The 18,149-nt window shown below is 43.0% G+C and overlaps 1 protein-coding gene across 1 annotated transcript in view; it reads right to left on the bottom strand.

Moving 5' to 3' along the window:
- The window catches only part of DSCAM (DS cell adhesion molecule), a 603,664-nt gene that overhangs the window by 117,818 nt on the left and 467,697 nt on the right, over positions 1–18,149 (bottom strand). The window contains exons 14-16 of the mRNA XM_043538206.1: positions 17,683–17,811; positions 9,929–10,096; positions 1,996–2,066 (exon numbers count right to left, since the gene is read on the bottom strand). Coding sequence (XP_043394141.1) covers positions 1,996–2,066; positions 9,929–10,096; positions 17,683–17,811 — 368 coding nt within the window. The remainder of the gene's footprint in view (positions 1–1,995; positions 2,067–9,928; positions 10,097–17,682; positions 17,812–18,149) is intronic.

Raw genomic sequence — 18,149 nt, 5'->3', positions numbered from 1 at the left:
TTACTATTATTTGTATTTTCATGTCACCCTCACGTTTGTGGCGTGGGGAAGAATAAATTTAGGACTGATGATAGGGAAACCTGTATTTGTACTTCAGTGGACAGCCTCTGGAGACAGCGTTTTCAATGTATCTATTTTAAACTACTACTAACCTACTCAAGAATCCCTAGCATGTGAGGTTTGTCTGCATTAGCTATACAATTCATTAGATATAGTCTGTCTGCAGGATAATCTTGTTGCATCATGAACTGTCTGGAATGAGATTGTGCTGGTATGATAAATTGTCAGCATTCTGCAATTATTACCAAGACACTCCAAAAGTTCTGTGTTACATGGCAAAGTTCACATTGCCACTAAGTTACAGTAACCATATAGAATTTTTACACAAGTTAAGAACATAAGAATGGCCATACTGGGTCAGACCAAAGGTCCACCCAGCCCAGTATCGTGTCTACCGACAGTGGCCAATGCCAGGTGCCCCAGAGGGAGTGAACCTAACAGGTAATGATCAAGTGACCTCCTTCCTGCCATCCATCTCCACCCTCTGACAAACAGAGGCTAGAGACACCATTTCTTACCCATCCTGGCTAATAGCCATTAATGGACTTAACCTCCATGAATTTATCCAGTTCTCTTTTAAACCCAGTTATAGTCCTAGCCTTCACAAACTCCTCAGGCAAGGAGTTCCACAGGTTGACTGTGCGCTGAGTGAAGAAGAACTTCCTTTATTTGTTTTAAACCTGCTACCCATTAATTTCATTTGGTGGCCCCTAGTTCTTATATTATGGGAACAAGTAAATAACTTTTCTTTATTCACTTTCTCCACACCACTCATAATTTTATATACCTCTATCATATCCCCCCTTAGTCTCCTCTTTTCCAAGCTGAAAAGTCCTAGCCTCTTTAATCTCTCCTCATATGGGACCCGTTCCAAACCCCTAATCATTTTAGTTGCCCTTCTCTGAACCTTTTCTAATGCCAGTATATCTTTTCTGAGATGAGGTGACCACATCTGTACGCAGTATTCAAGATGTGGGCGTACCATGGATTTATATAAGGGCAATAAGATATTCTCCATCTTATTCTCTATCCCTTTTTTAATGATTCCTAACATCCCGTTTGCTTTTTTGACTGCCACTGCACACTGCGTGGATGTCTTCAGAGAACTATCCACGATGACTCCAAGTTAATGGCCATTATGCTGTAACCTTATTGTAACAGTTTACCCTACATATTTCTGAATATGGTATGGAAATTGCCACTCTTCTTAAGATTATACATAGTGACTACACATCTTTATTCTATCCATCAGGATGTACAGTTTGGTTTAACGTATTTATAAACCTACTGGTTTCACTGTCAAACAACAAATGTAAAACTTTTCAGTTATCAGGACACTGAATAAAAACAAACCAAGTCACAAGCATAGAGTACAGCAATTATAATGGAGATTTTTTAAAACTGTATTGGAAAAATAGATAATTTTGACTAAGCCATGTATGAACTCATGGACTCTACTTTTGATCAAATGGAGACATAGCACCAAAAAGGGTCTCCTTGCCTCTATCTGTGCAGGCATTCCTTTGGAAAGGTGCTGGGCCAAAATCAATGGAAAGACTCCCTTTGACTCCAAAGGCTTTTGGGGATTATGCCCTATGATCATATTAGTCCTCAGTGAGCACTAATTTTGTCAGCACAAGGCCATGCTTGCTTGCAAACTCAGAATAAGGACACTTAGAGCACAAATAGCAAATGTAACTCTGCTCAATAGAAACACAGGCCTGCAGAAATGTTTTCCTCTGGAATGTTCTTTCCTGGACTAAAAGGACAGTCTGATTGGCAAAGCATGTAAGATCTGTTGGCAAAATGACCTGTGAATTTTATTCAAAATAAAATACTTCTGATCCACAGTTATTATAATATTCACCCTAACAACAGCTCTCTGAACAGGCATAAATACTGCTAGAGTCTGTGTTTCCTGCTATGGTGACTTACTTTCCAAGTGACCCGAATGCTTTGTGAAGATACAGGCTCAAGCTGAACTTCCTGAGGTGGGCCATCAGGAGCTGGTGAGAGAGAAAGAGAGAGACACATCCATCATAAGGCAGGTTCTTATAAGGTGGCAGAAATAAACAAAATATACAGTGTTGATGCCAACACTGTGGCATAGAACGGAGGCTTTGGGTTGGTATGAAACCATTTAACAGCATATGAAGCATTGAAGGTATCGCTTTACTCAAACAAAACCAAAAGGCTAAGGCGTCTCCACTAGCTGGTTGTGTGGTATTTGTGACAATGAAATGTCGTGTACTTCAAGATTTAGCAAGTTTGCAAATAAAACAGGAATGAGTCGCAGGTGACTTTCCTTCAAAAGCCTTGTTTAGTGACATGCTCAAGATGCTTTTCTTTCCCTTTGAAGTCTTCTCTCCTGATGTACTGAATGTGCTTTAAGTTGCTGTGAATGCGCCGGCACTGAAAAGACAGCAGCACCCACTCAGAATTAGGGAACACAGCAACGCTTCAACCAGCTTTGATCATTTCAACATGTAGCTTCTGATTAAACTCATTCTGTTAACTAAAGACTGAGCATGTTCAGTACAAAATTATTATTTTATGAAGTAAAAAATGCACAAAGAGTTTTTCTGTGTCTAAATATATCAGTGTGGAAGCCATATAAAGAATATCCTGCCTGATGAAATGAGCACGGGACAGTTTCTGCTGGCTCAGTCAGAGAGAGTCTCTCTTATTATTTATATACTGCCAAAGGTATGTGTGGTGTTTCACAAACAAGCGGGAAGACAAAGTTCTGGTCCTGAGAAACTTCTATCTATGTTAGGCAGTTACAACGCAACGATCGCTGATCGGAGGCAGTTAGTGTTGCAGTGGGGATTTGTAAAAGAAAGTTAACAAAAACAAGGCATTTTAATGGAAGGATGTGAAGGAAGAGACGGAGATATCTCAGAGCTTGAGCAGAAGATTTCTATATATATAAGTTGGCGTGAATAAAAAGTATGAAATCACAAATTTAATAATATGACAAAGGAAGCAAGGGAGCGAAGGGGGTGAGACTAGGTTGTGAGAGGGAGAGCAGGAGGAAATGGACGTTGCAATGAAAGCAGACTGAGGGGTAAACAGCAGCAAATGACAGCTGAAGTGAAAGAAGGCCATTTGGCTTACACGGGTGAAATTCACGCCTATACAGAGACCTAACACATGGCTTATGCTCCATTGAAGTCATGTACCAGTCCTATTTTGTGGGATTTTGTTGGCCCTGCGCAAAGGGGTGAATTTCACGCATGGTGAAGTGGAACCATTGCCTATAGCTCATGTGGGTCCTTAGTTTGAGGTGATGTCCACCCTGCAATCAGACACTTGTGGCTGGACCATGCCAACTAACTCAGGCTCGTGGGGCTCAGGCTAAGGGACTGTTTAACTGTGGTGTAGATGTTTGGGTTGGGCTGGAGCCTGAGCTCTAGGACCCTCCCACCATGCAGAATGCTAGAGCCCAGGCTCCAGACTGAGGCTGAATGCTTACACAGCAATTAAACAGTCCCTAAGCCTGAGCCCCATGAGTCTAAGTCAGCTGACATGGGACAGCCGCAGGTTTTAGTTGCAGTGTAGGTGTACCCTAGGTTTCCTATGCAGTAACACCCAGTGATGAAAACAGAGTGAGTACAACAGGAAGAATGGGGTCTCTGCTAGTTCTTTAAATCAACTCTAGACTCTGACCACCAGTTTACAGACACAAATGTCATCACTCCAGATATATTATTCTGTAGTAGATATGTACAAAACATTTGGCCCATAAAATGAGCTGATAAAATCCTGGCTTTTCACTGGTGTCACGAAATGGCAACCATAAATCCCCTTTATGCCCACAGTTTATTTCATTCCTCCATGTGCAGAAACATATTCTCTGTCTCTGACGTAGAGGTTATTACTGTGACATATTTATATAGGCTAAACCTTTGCTCATTTAGTCTGAAGAATTCAGACTCACCACAGGAAGCTCGTGCAGGTAGGAAAGAAATCACAGAGAAACACTGCAGCAAACATTCGCGATTGTGCTTATTTTTGTAAAGATTCTGGATTGCTTTGCTATGCTTGGGATAACACATCATGGACCCCGTTCTGATCTCCCATTGGTTTCATACTAGTACTCCTGATTTACATCAGTGTAAGTGAGAGCAGACTCAGGACCTTGCCTGGGAGACTGTGAAGGAGATAGTTGCAGTTGAATGGGTTGTGATAAAGAATGTGATGAGTCCATGACAGAGTGAATGGTTGTATATTGAGTGAGTGGGGAACTTGAGGTTGGGGTGGGGGGGGGGTGAGATAGGTATGAGGGCAAGTAGAGGGAGAAGGGTCCTGTGTCTTGGCAGGGGGTTAGATTAGATGACCCTTGTGGTCCCTTCTCAGCCTATGGTTCTATGATGCTAATGGTCATGAAAGATGGAGGTATGGACTGTGGGATGCAGCAGATGGTATAGTCGAGTTAGAGGTGAGGGGACTATGACAGAGAGAGTGGAGGCAGGTGAATGGTGGAGGCAGACTGTGGGTGAGTTTGTGATGGAGAAGCCATGACAGAGGATATGGTGGGAAGGAGCAAGGTGTGATAGAGGGTATAGCAGAGTGTGTGTGTCAGGGCATTGGGCTAGGGGAGAGGATGGTGACAGAGGGCATAGAGAGGAGAGACGGGAGTGTACTGTGACAAAGTGTGTGGTATGAAGGCTGTGGGGGGGGGGGGGGGAGGGATAGTTCAGTGGTTTGAGCATTGGCCTGCTAAACCCTAGGGTTGTGAGTTCAATCCTTGAGGGGGCCATTTAGGGATCTGGGGCAAACACTGGGGACTGGTCCTGCTTTGAGCAGGGGGTTGGACTAGATGACCTCCTGAGGTCCCTTCCAACTCTGATAGTCTATGATTCTATGACAGAGGTTGCAGTGGAATGAAATTAGTGTCTGCCAATTTCACTGTACACTTTCACCACAACTTACATGATTATGAAGAGTTTCTAGAAATCTAACTACTACCCTGAAGGCAATGAGGTGAATTTCCAGTATGGTTTCCAGGAATTTATTTGGGACCCATAGGTGATTTTTCGCAAAAACTCCATCCAAAATGTGCAAGATTATGTTAACCTCTTAGAGCAGGGGTGGACAACCTGTGGCCTGTGGGCTGCACACGGCCCATCAGGGTAATTCGCTGGCGGGCTGCGAGACAGTTTGCTTACATTGACTGTCTGCAGGTACGGCCACCCGCAGCTCCCAGTGGCTGCGGTTCACCGCAGGGATGTTATGGCCACCACTTCCCGCATCTCCCATTGGCCAGAAACGGTGAACCGCGGCCACTGGGAGCTGTGGGCAGCCACGCCTGAGGACAGTCAATGTAAACAGACTGTCTCGTAGCCCACCAGTGGATTACCCTGACAGGTCGCGTGTGGCCTGCGGGCCGCAGGTTGCCCACCACTGCCTTAAGGTATGTCTACAGTGCAATTAAAAACCCGTGGCTGGCTGTGCCAGCTGACTTGGGCTTGCAGGGCTCAGGCAATGGGGCTGTTTCATTGCAGTGTAGACTTCCGGACTTAGGCTGAAGCCTAGGCTCCAGGACCCTGTGAGGTGGGACGGTCCCGGGGCTCAGGTTGCAGCCCAAGCCTGCGATGTCTACACCACAATTAAGCAGCCCCACAGAGGCCAGCTGCGTATTTTTAATTGCAGTATGTCTGCCCTGCAGCTGGGAGCGAATCTCCCAGCCCAGGTAGACAGACTCACGCCAGTGGGGCTCAAGCTAGCATGCTAAAAATTGCAGTATGGACATTGCAGCTCGGGTGGCTGTTCAGGCTCTGAAGCCCATCCAACACCTCTGGTTCTGAGCTTGAGTAGCTAGCCCATGTCTCTGCCAGAACCACAATATCCACACTGCTATTTTAGCATGCCAACTTGAGCCATGCTAGCACAAGTCTGTCTACCTGGGTCATTCCCAACTGCAGTGTAGTCATAGCCTTATACACATACGCTAAATCCACTGAGCCTTTGATAACTATTTGCATGTGGGAGCCAACTTTCCTGCAGCCTTGCTTGCTCTAGTATGCCACACATTTCTCTAGGGCCTTCCATCTAAGCATCTCTAAAGGATTTACAGACATGATAGATTTAAGCCTCATAACATCCCTATGAGGCAGGTAAATGTTTTATCCCCATTGTACACATGAGGAGATTGAGGCACAGAGAAGATAAATGAGCATCTTAAGGTCACTTTCCCAGAGTCTGTGACAAAGCCAGAAAGAGAACCCCAATAGCTCACCTTGCACTGCTAAATTTTAACAATACACAGAAACAAAGAAAATAAGCCCTTTGCTTTCCTGTCAGACACTGACGGAAATGAGCTCTTCCAACTCCAGTTGGCAGTAGCTATTAAAGGTTATAGGGGGGAAAGCTCCAATATCCCTGAAATCAGCTCTAGATTAGTGAAAGGACAGAGGATATTGTTTGACTCTCCTCCTGCTGAAGGCATCCTTTTTGGTTTACTTTCTAATAAATAATGTTGGCAGCCTGGAGTCACACTAGTGCAGGATATGTAATCTGCACCTTTGCAGTGAAGGGGTTTGGATTTTTAAATTTTTAATGTTGTTTTTCTCAAGCCTTCATTTTGATCTCTTCCCTTAGGTGTCTCCCTCAAGCTCAGCACCTGTGCTAATTCGACCCTCCCGATGTAAGAGCAGCAAACAGTAAACAATGACAAATGACTGCACTTCTGCATACTGTGCGACTGATCAAACCAAAACCAAGACAACAAATGCTATTGCCTTGCCTAGACCTGACCTTCCCTTCCTCTGATTGCTCCCTGAATAAATCAATGACTTTTGACTGTGATTCCACATAACTGACCTTTCACTCGGACTGGACAGCTCCTTAATGAGAGCAGTGAAAGGCCCAGTCATCCTGAAACTAGGTCAGGAGGCATTGGATAAAATGTGACATCCAGGTTTCAGCCTGCTAATGGGGAAGCTAGTCTTTAATGGGAGGTCAGTTGCTGATGCTGACATGTTAATTATCAGACAAAAGAAAGTCAGTAAGTAAGAAACACTCCAAGTTTATTAACAGCACATACTAATACCTTTGTGTGAGTATATGAGAGACACAATTTCTTTGGGAGATTTTGGAAAGGGGAGAGTGGGAGGTGGAGGTACTCCAGGCTCTGGGGATGGGTAACCTATTTCTCTAAAGATTTCACATTTCACCTTGCAAACAGGAAAAACATTTCTGCATTCAGCATGTAGTTTAAAAGCAAACAAATTAACTCATCCTTTCCTTGATATATAGTAAAGAAATCTGCCATCTGCCCCACCACTGAAGAATCATATAAAATTAAAACCCATAATGCAGAGTTCTCTTCCTTTTCTAACACAGACATTATTTGTGGGCAGAATATATATGCTGAAAAAACAGCATCGGGGGAAAAAATGAATGGAGCTCATGTTGTCTCCTGTTTGCTTCGGTTTGCACAGTAAGCCCTTGTGCTCTTATTCTTTGTCACAAATACTTGAGAACTGAGAATCTGATCTCACTGCAGGCAAGGATGATTCCAGCAAGGGGTAAATTTTCACTGCAGTGATTTAGTCTTCTATTAATATTAATAAGATTTGCACAGCCAAATTCTCATGTGTGGGCTGAAAACCATGCCACTGAGTGTCTAGAACCTAGATTATCATGTAGCTTAGAATGTGGTGGGACTTTATCTGCCACAATCTGCCCCCAACCACTTACATTATTATTTTTCCTCTCAACTGTACATAGATTCATAGATTCCAAGGCCAGAAGGGACCATGGTGATCATAGGCTGACCTCCTGTAAAACACAAGGCCATAGGGCTTCCCGAAAACAACTCCAAGCATATATCTTTTAGGGGGAAAAAAACAAACAAACAAGCACGGAGGTATTAGCATGTTAGCACAGAAAAAAAATATGTATGGTGCAGGTATGCTTTTCAAACAAGAAATGGCAGATACTTATATGGCCTGGAGTTTTCAAAGGAACCTAAGGGATATAGGAATTTCAGTGGTGTTTGTATGTTGAACTTCCTTAGGCTCCTTTAGGAATCCCAGCTGTGATTTCTATTCATTTAATTGCAGTGTGTATCTTTGAGGGGAGATATTTGCAGACATTCAACATTATGAAGTATAATTCCAGGTACAAAACGATATGGCATTGACTTTGGAAAGAGGGAGGTGTCAAAGCAAAGGAAAGCAATAAAGGATAACTTCTTTCACTTCAGCAAGTCAGACACATAGAGATTTGAATGCAAAGAAGCCACTGCACACCGCAATTACAGGCTCAAAAGGGGCTATCCCGGGCATTAAGGGGAAGGTGTTGGCAGAGTCCTCTTGCCAGAACAGAGAGACAGTGGCGCTGGTATGACTGCTCTGTGAAAAGTCAGTCACTTGCCCTCCTGGCTGGAGAGGAACTGCTGCAATGGCCAATGCCCTCTGCAGTGGAGGACTGCATGAAAATTAAATTCAAGGAAACAATATAATTAATTACAGCAAACTAACTTTAATTGCAGTGAGCACATTAAATGGGTGGAGAATAGCTCAATAATGACATTATTCGTGTAGATCATTAGGCACCTAAATCCATATTTGGGTGCTTAAATAGGGATTTAAATGCATAGCTTCAAGTCCCCAGGGTTGAAAATTTGGGGCATAATGTCTTCTCTGACCACTAGATGCCACTGAACAGTTTTAATGAGAGGCCTGCACAATGTTGTTTCTGAAATTGTGCTTTCTTGGAATATTTTAGCATCCTCTGAGAAATAGTTGTAATAGCATAGCTGGCATTTCAAACAGAAATTCCTAGTAAGGAAGAAAATTTGAGCTCAGGTAAGATTTAGGCCAGCAGTTCTCAAACGGGGGGCTGCAATCCCCTAGGGGTCCACAAGACCTTTCAGGGTGGCCGCGGGGTCCCCCGGCTGAAACCCGGTGCACTGAGCCCTGGCACAACCCCCACAAAAGCCGGCAGCTGTGCAGCGCAGAGCTGAAGCTGGCAGCAGCATGGGGCAGAAGCTGGGAGCCCCGCTTCCCCCGGGTCTGAAGCCAGGAGCGGTGCAGGGCTGAAGCCAGGAGCCCCAGCGTCCTCCTGGTCTAAAGCTGGGAGCGGTGTAGGGCTGAAGCCGGGAGTCCTGGTGCCACCCCCAGGGCTGAAGCCAGCAGTGGTGTGGGGCAGAATCTGGGAGCCCCAGTGACCCCAGGGTCTGAAGCTGGGAGCAGCGCAGGGCTGAAGACGGGAGACCTGGCACCACCCCTCCCCCTCACTGAAGCTGGGAGCGGTGGTGGAGCCCCGGCACTCCTGCCCCCATCTGAAGCTAGCAGCAGCGTGGGGCTGAAGCCAGGAGCCCTAGTGCTGCCCCCCTGGGGCTGAAGTTGGGAGCAGTGCAGGGATGAAGCCCTCCGTGCAGGCAGAAGCCCTGAGCCCAAGGGCAGAGTTGGGGAGGCACAAGGGTGTTGCTCCCCCAAACTGCAGTGCCTTACCCAGAGTTAGGCTGTCCCGGGGGCAGCCCTAGCTACCCCTCTCCCTGCACCCTGAGTGGTTTTCAAACTTCTTGAATTGAGTCCCCGCTTTGAGTTATATTTTTTGGTTGCATCCCCCCTGGATGGCCTGCTGAGGTGAGCCAGAGAGTGGAGGTGGCACTCTCTCCCTGGACCACGTTGTGTGGAGTTGGCCCAAGGCCCACCGGCCCTTGCCCACTTCCAAATAAAATTCAAACTACGTTTATGCCCAAGGCCTCCTCTCCCCTGCCCCCCGCACCAGCCCAGAGCCCTGAGTCCCCCATCGCCCCCGCTGGGCCCTGGAGTTTTTATAGCATGTCAAGCAGGGCCGCAGAGAGAAAAAGGTTGAGAACCCCTGATTTAGACACTACAAAGCCAGAGCATACCTGCTTCATCCGTAGTGACAGTGAGCTCATTGCTTGCTTCGCTCTTGCCAATGCGGTTTTTGGCATACATGCGGATGTTGTAGGTGGAGGAAGGGTGGAGGTCAATGATAGTGGCCTGGTTCAGCTGAGGAGAGACGTCTTTGGTTCGCTGAACAGAATCCCAAGAGTCTATTTAATAAATGGGGGGGGGAGAGAAAAAACTAAAGATAATTTCACATTCATTTTATTATTTCAAATATTTAACTAACTCAACCTTATAAGAGAAGATCTCCTAATTTCAGCATCAGCACTGGGAAAATTTTGCTAATACAACCTAAATGGCATATCGTGTTTCTCTTCAGTACGCCTTCTCACTGATCAAAGCTCTTAAAGAAAGAGTTCTCAACATGGGGTGCATGAACAGGTTCAAAGGGCTTGCTACAACCCTCTTTTTTATAGTGAAATGAGAGTGAGAAGGGTTCCCCCAGGGTTTTTTGTTTGTTTGTTTGTTTTTTGTGACATGGGAAAAAGATGAGATCCGCTGTCCTAAAGGAATTCCATTCAGTGCTCCTCATAGGGAAGGTTGGTTAGTGTGACAAAGAGCCTTGAAAGGAAGTCATTTGACAGGAATGAAAAGGGAGACAGAAGGATTCTTAGAGATGCAAAGGATTATTTAGAAAGATAAAAATGTTTTATATTTTAAATTCTTAAGGGCTCGTTCCTGCAAGCTTATTCGATGAACTATGTAGATAATTAAGCATGAGTTTAATTGGGATTGGGGCCAGACTATTTGACGCCTTTCAGTATTGAGTACTAAGCCATTGAGATGTTTTCAGGTTAATGATGCAGATCCAAATTCAATGAGATTTAACATTGGTGGAGTCATTAATCCCATGAGTTGTTTGTATGTGCTTGTAAAAGGAGGAATTTTATCCAGATTAAATCAATATCTAAGGAAATCTGGGGTTATCTACATTTCGCATAAATTATTCACTAAACTTGCTTGACACATGGTATTAGAAAGGACAGAATTTGGTTGCAAGTAGTAACCACTCGGCCTCAACGTAACATTAAATCAGTCCAAATAAAACAACGGGACTGATCTGTTTTAAATCATCTTGACATCTCTTATGTGTTGTCATCTGTCATTTCTTTCTCACTGTATTGCATATTTCTCCTTTAACCTCTGCAGTATCCTATGGGATTTAGCTGGGAGCTATACAGTGGTGGTGTATAGCAAGGGTCACTGCAGGCAGCATCGTGAAAAGCTCACCAGACAGAAAAGTCTCAGTTAAATATAGGAAAGCATAGCAAGAAACAATATACTATGTCCAGTTTTTGAGGCAGTGTGTAATTCTCTCTGTCTCTGTGACATCCCTTAGAGATGGGCAAATTGTTTACATACTAAACAGTTTTGTCAGTCGCAGAACAATTTCATTCTTCCTCTGTCTGTTTGTATTTAAAAATGCCCAAACATTTAACTATCAACTGATGTTAATTTAAAAACTCCTAAACATGTAGGTATCAGTTGATGCAGTGTTAATCATCAGCATCTGAATTCATTTACTGCTCATCACTGCTGCCTTTGCAGTGGTGCTCCCAGAATGCCTAAAGGCCTTCTCTGCACATAGCCTCAATAACATTTGCTTGGAATACTCTTTGTACACTTTATGGACATTTTTAAATGGTACTAAAAACTGAAACTGTCCTGATGTGTCTTGGAAAACTATTAACATTTGAATTAGTGACAGTAGCCATCACCCTTCAGAACGCTGCAAGTTGGGGATTGCCATACCAGAATAAACCAATTGTTCATTTACTCCAGTATTCTGTATATGAGACTGGTCGATACCAAATACTTCAGAAGAAAGAATTAAGCCACCATACTATATGAAATGGGAAATCATTCAGTGAAGAACAAACCTCAAAATGTTTAAAGTTCATAAATGCCTCCAGAAATGGGAGACTCTCTATTCGGTGTACAGCTGGCAAAACATATTCCTATGCTACCCTCCTTGCAGCCATTATCACTGGAGGGCAAGAAGGAAGCATAGCTGGAATGCACTGTATTCTGGCTCTCTTTCGCTGTCAGATGGTCCTTCAGGGACTATTGCCAGCTGATACATTTAAGAGCAGTCATTGGGCTATACTAATCTGCTCTGGGGCTGGGCAAAGAATCAGGGAGCTGCAACTGGCTCCCTGATGATCCCACAACTCAGATGCACTCCGCAGAATCTCAGGGCAGCAGAGAATCTGGCCTGTAATATTTAGCAATGGTTGTTGTTGTTAGAACAGTGCATAGGGACTTCAACAAAGGTGTGTGCCCCATTGTGCTTAGCACTGTAGAAACATAGAGAAAGACAGTCTCTGTCCCAGTTTGTTATGTCAACGGTTCTGGACTAAAAAGATCCAGTTTGTATGGAGGATTAAGTAAACTTCCTTTGTGGTAGAGGATAATTTTTGTTTGAATATTTTACAAAATTGATTATGATTTTTAAAAAGATTTCCTTCAATGTTAGTGGGTTTTTTTTAACTATTAAGTTACTCAAATCAGAGAATCCAGCCTGAAACCTTCCCTGCGTTCTTTGTAGATTAAATAATGACATACCAAGATAAGGCAGGAGATGGAAAACCAGAATCTTCAAGACTTCTAGATATATTTTGTTCCAGATTGATAGAGTGTAGGTAATACATGGATTTTAGAGTATATTTTGATATAAATTTCTTAGGGGAAAAATAAGAACAGCTTGAGACACATAGACAAGAAAGAAATTGTTTAATTTCTCTCCACTGTTGTTGCCAGCTGATGCAACAAAAATAAATGTTGATTTAAATTCTGCTGCTAAATGATAGAAATAAAATGAGTGTTCCTGTGTAGGCAGTAAAATAATCATCCAGTGGGGTAACTGTGATTGATTTATGGCTCCTTTTGTTTTCCTGATACCATACCAAAGCATTTTAAAATCGATGTATTTAATAGGGTTTTAACTTAGAAACAATATACAGAACAGGTAAGACCCATACAGAAATGAAGCAAAAAGAAAGCATGAAATTTCAGTTAATTTTTCCCCCTCAAAAAGAGATTTAAAAGAAAAATCAGGCAATTCTCAGAGCTATATAAAATTGCACCTAGACAGAAAGTGTTTATGAAAATCCATAGCTCTGTGTTGTATTTTTCACGAATTCCTAAGATAATGATTGACCCACAAAGGTCCATTTATAGAATCTAGCGAGGCTAAATATGTTTGATATTGTACTTTACTTCTGATTGTATATATAATATTTTAGCCAACATTGTGAATTTCTATTTTGCGTGTGAGATGCCATCTAGTGATACTATTTAAAACTGCACACATTTGTGGCATGCTTTGCTAAAAGCTGTATGATTTCCTGAAACTATTCTTGTCAGGCTGCAGATAAAGACCTTGATTCTGCAAATCCATGCACGGCATGAAGGAATGAATGCCGAGCTGTTCTTGTGCTTAAATGCAAGTATGAGCTGAGTCTATGTATGGGCATGAGGAAGGCTAAGCACTAGGCATAATCCTCCCTTTGTGCACCTTGCTCCCTAACTTTCAAGGATGCAGCATCAAAAATAGGCAGGGTATAGAAAAGAATGGACATGTTTGAGAAGACATAAGCTCACGCATGATGAGATATCTGGTTACATCGTGTCTCCTATCCGTTGTTCCTTCTCCTGTTAGAAGGCTGGAGTAATTTGGTGACCAGACAGCAGTAATTTCACTGCAGTCAGATTCCTGGGCCATAGATGGGTTAAGACACAGATAGGCACTATCAGCCCAAGCCTGGAATCTTAGTTCCTGAAGCCATGTGATTCTATCAAAATCTCAACTTTTATTTTAAAAAAAGTTTCTGGCCCACCTGGTTGTAAAGAAAAGCTTGAAAATGTGACATATAAAGGATGCAAAAATGTCTGCCTAAGTCTGAAGGGAAACTGAGACAACAGCTCAGAGAGGGATGAATTACCCATTCATCTCAATGATGTGTTAATTCCAAGACCAACTCCTCTGGAGAGCCCTGCAACTCCTCGCCACCCTTTGTTCTCGAGGACTATGTGTGTGGAAGGAAGATAAGAGTCTCACCGATCCAACAGTGACACCCCAGTTGTTGGAATAAGTATGGGAAACCCCCCTTTCTGCCATCCCTGAAGAGAGGGTGTGGGCCCTGCTGCCATTTCTGGTGGAGAGATGGGAGCCTCATGATGTCTATAAAATCATGAATGTTGTGGAGAAAGTGAATAGGGAAGTGTTATTTACCCTTTCACATAACACAAGAACCATTGGGGGTCACTCAATGAAATTAATAGGCAATGGGTTTAACACAAATATAAGGAAGTATTTCTTCACACAAAATACAGTCAACCTGTGGAACTCATTGCCAGGGGATGTTGCAAAGGCCAAAAGTATAGCTGTGTTCATGTTGGGTGTAATGTGTATGGCCATAAAGCCATAGCTTGGAGAGTAGTGTCCTGAGGTCTTTCCACGAATTCTCACTTGAAGCAGAAGTTCCAGAATAGGTGGGAAAAGAATCATCCCTTCTGGTTTCTAGTCACCACTCTGACTGCTACACAATCACCCGGACCCAGGTACCGAAGTAGTCAGTTGGCATATCCAGCAGTAACCTGCAATGTTATTTCTTAAGTATCTAATTCTCCTTAAACATAACTATGCTGGTTATTTTCACTTTTATTCTTGCTGGGTATTACAGATGCTTATCATCTGCTGTGTGAATGTTTTGCCTAAATTATCTTCTAGCCTGTTATTTCCTTCTTTCGTATGTGTACACCAAACACTGGGTTTAATATTAGTTCAAGGATCTTATCTTCCTAAGATCACTGTCTCTCTTAACATCTGAAAAAATTCAGCAATAACCACTCTTGACTCTCTTTCTTCAGCATTGCTTTCCCCAGCCATTCTGCATAAGTTAACTTTACCACTGCTTTCGTATTTTTTGTTGCCTTTCTGTCTTCTTGATGATTTTTCTATAGACTTATGGCCAAAAACTGGGCACAGTTGGATGGCTCCAGGCAGGAAAGCAGTTGGATGGCTCCAGGCAGGAAGTATCCTGATGCAGGGGATTCCCTGAGCAGTGTAGAGGTAGGCTCAGAATTGGAGGAGGGTGCATCAGGGAGGGATGGCATTCTAAATTCCATTTCTTCTGGGTTGGTGGAGTGGATTACAGGTGGATAGGGAAAGCCAGAACCAGAAACATGGAACTGCACACATAACTTAAAGTCATATCACCCGCTAAGCTGCACATCCTGGGCTGTGCTTCCAGGGATGCTAGACTGAGAATCTGGCCCATAATCTTTAGAGAACTATACTCACTGGTATAATTTCAATTTTTAAATAATCTAATTTCTCCTTAAAAAACAAACAAAAAAACGTGACTTATGAGCAGTTTATACAACCAAGTATGACATTTGCTTCTATTTTGTGGAACAGAATCCTCCTAACTCCCACTTCCTAACCTAGCAATAGTAATATTAATATTATGCTATTTTTGCATATCAAAGACCATGCACAGGTAGGATTGCTACCTCTGTGCTACTCAAACTTGGATGTCCAGGATGATCCTGAATCCATAAAACTGAATAGCTGGCAGTGTATACTGAGCACCCTTACAGACTTCCTGGGACAGCCACCTCAAAAAAAGAAACAATCCAGGGAAAACCAGGACAGTGACAACCCCATGCACAGGAAAAATACAATACAGACCAATCAAATGCAAAATATTAAAGACATAGAGTGGAATATAATTTGTATAATTAGTTATCAGTTTCAAAGAGTTAAAAGTATAACGTTATACAAATACTTTCTCATTATTAATTTCATCAGCAATATGTTTGCACCGGTAACCATATATATTCAAAATGTATCAGTTATTAGACCTGGAATCGGCAACCTTTGCAAGCGGCCCACCAGGGTAAGCCGCGTCCACAGGTTCGGTCGATCGCAGCTCCCACTGGCCACAGTTTGCCGCTCCAGGCCAATGGGGGCTGCGGGAAGCGATGGCCAGCACATCCCTCGGCCTGCGCCGCTTCCCGCAGCCCCCATTGACTTGAAGCGGCAAACTGCTGCCAGTGGGAGCTGCGATTGGCCGAACCTATGGACATGGCAGGTAAACAAACCGGCCCGGCCCACCAGGGGGCTTACCCTGGTGGGCCGCTTGCCAAAGGTTGCCCATGCCTGTATTAGACTATGTCCACAGATAATTTCCGTAGACAGAGTACAACAAACACCAAGATGAGAAGCAGCACAAAACAAACAAACAAATTCACTGTCCCTGTTTAATATCTTTTAAAGCTTACTTATCAATAAGGTGAACCTTATTCATCCATAATTTTCTGCTTTCTTCCTAGTCCTTTCTTGGGCCATGATATACGAGAGTATTTAAACATAGGCTTAAATTTTAAACATAATCTTAACTTGTATGGACTTCAATGGAACTTGAACATGTGCTTAAAGACAAACCTGTGTTTAAATTCTTTCCTGATTAGGGATGATTTCCTGAACCAGGAGTTATGTTTATTTTCTCCCAGTTCTTCCAGTTCTCACCATTCTCCAATGACCCTTTCAGCTTTGCTCCATAATCCTTTTCTTTTTTGCATTTTCTATTCCTATACAGGGTATTTTCCTTCTTTCCCCCCGGACAATTTGAAAGACTTTATTTGTGAGTGTGTAATGTCTTACAAAGTTGCTTATAAAATGTTTGTGAAACAGATGGACTCACATCTTTCACCTACATGTTTGTAACGCTAAATTAACCACAGTAGCATAACAGGCAGCAACAACATATTACATGTGAGAAAGCATAAATGAAAGCGATGTCACGACCTTACCGGTAACTCTTTCTGCCAACTGTCTAAACACAGCTGAAACTCAAGCCAACATGCAGCTTTTACGTTACAGAGCAAATGAAGTTCAGCCCAGAGGCAGAGCTATGATATTTAATCCAAAAGATCATATATTTACCAGTTTAAAATATCACTGTGTCTCTGTATTTTCCCTTTAAGAATACGAATTAGCACACCTGTAGTGATACTGACGGATGGGTCAGCTTTACTTATGAGCTGCATGTTGATATGGCTGAATGCTGACCTAGCAGAAATATATCTGCTTACGTTGTACTGCAGATATGTGCCACTAGCCTGTCCCTTGCAGCATTTCAGAGGTTACTGCAAACTCAGCTTGGTGGCTCAGCAAGCTACTATGCAGCTTGCTTTGTCTATCCTAGTACGTTCCCAAGACTGCAGTTTGGCTCTTAACCCTGCTGTTAAGGTGAAACGTCACACAACCCTGCGTACAACAGAAGAGAATTTCTGTAGCTCAGCACTCCAGATAAAAGGTCACTGGGAAAAATGGGCAGCGGGGTGGGGGCTGGGGGGTGTGAAGAAGGAGGTAAAGGTAATAATAGTGGCCTAGTACCATTCAGCATCCATTGTGGAAGTCACAAGCTGGAATGGCTAAGGCTGCATCAGGAAATCTGATGCAGTTGTTTGTGGATATCCCAATTAAAAAAAAGGGAAGAGCAACCATCCAAATATAAACAAAATGGTCATAATACAAGAAATCAAAAACAGTGAAATGGCAAAAGACAAAGCTCACTGTAGAGAAATAAACAGACTGTTGAGGAAGAATTTCCATCAAGGTGTTTTGATTTATGATTAACTGTTTACAGTAAAAACAAAATAATGAAGGAATAAAAACAAGTTATAAGAAATGGATCACTCGCAAATGAAGACTATCTCTTACCAGACTTGTTCTTGCATTCAATATCGTAGCCTGTGATTGGGCTATTTCCATCAAATCCCATGGTCCATCTGAGGGCAATGCTGCGTGCTCTCACCTCTCGGATTTCTATTTCAGGAGGATCTGGTGGCTCTGAGTTAACAGACAGACTCTGCTTTAGTCAAAAGAACGCCGGTACGAAGCATAAGTTATAATAATGAGCATGGCTCTAATGTGGTCTGTTAACAGGATGATCTCATGCCATTTTTTCTGCTCCCTCATTAATATCTATACCCATTTAACCACCTATTGAAGAACATTCTATGGAGGAAGGAAAAGTCACTTTTCAAAATAAGAGCGACTGAATTTGTCTTGGATTACTAACTAACGGTACACCTGCATAGATGCAACATTTTGTAGTATTGCTTAAATTCCACTCCCATTTGCAGTATTCATGCCAGGGGAGGTTCTGGCTATAACTGTCACACTGC

The sequence above is a fragment of the Chelonia mydas genome, chromosome 1 (genome assembly GCF_015237465.2).
Source record: "Chelonia mydas isolate rCheMyd1 chromosome 1, rCheMyd1.pri.v2, whole genome shotgun sequence".
NCBI lineage: Eukaryota > Metazoa > Chordata > Testudines > Cheloniidae > Chelonia > Chelonia mydas.
This window is presented reverse-complemented; position numbering and strand designations above follow the sequence as displayed.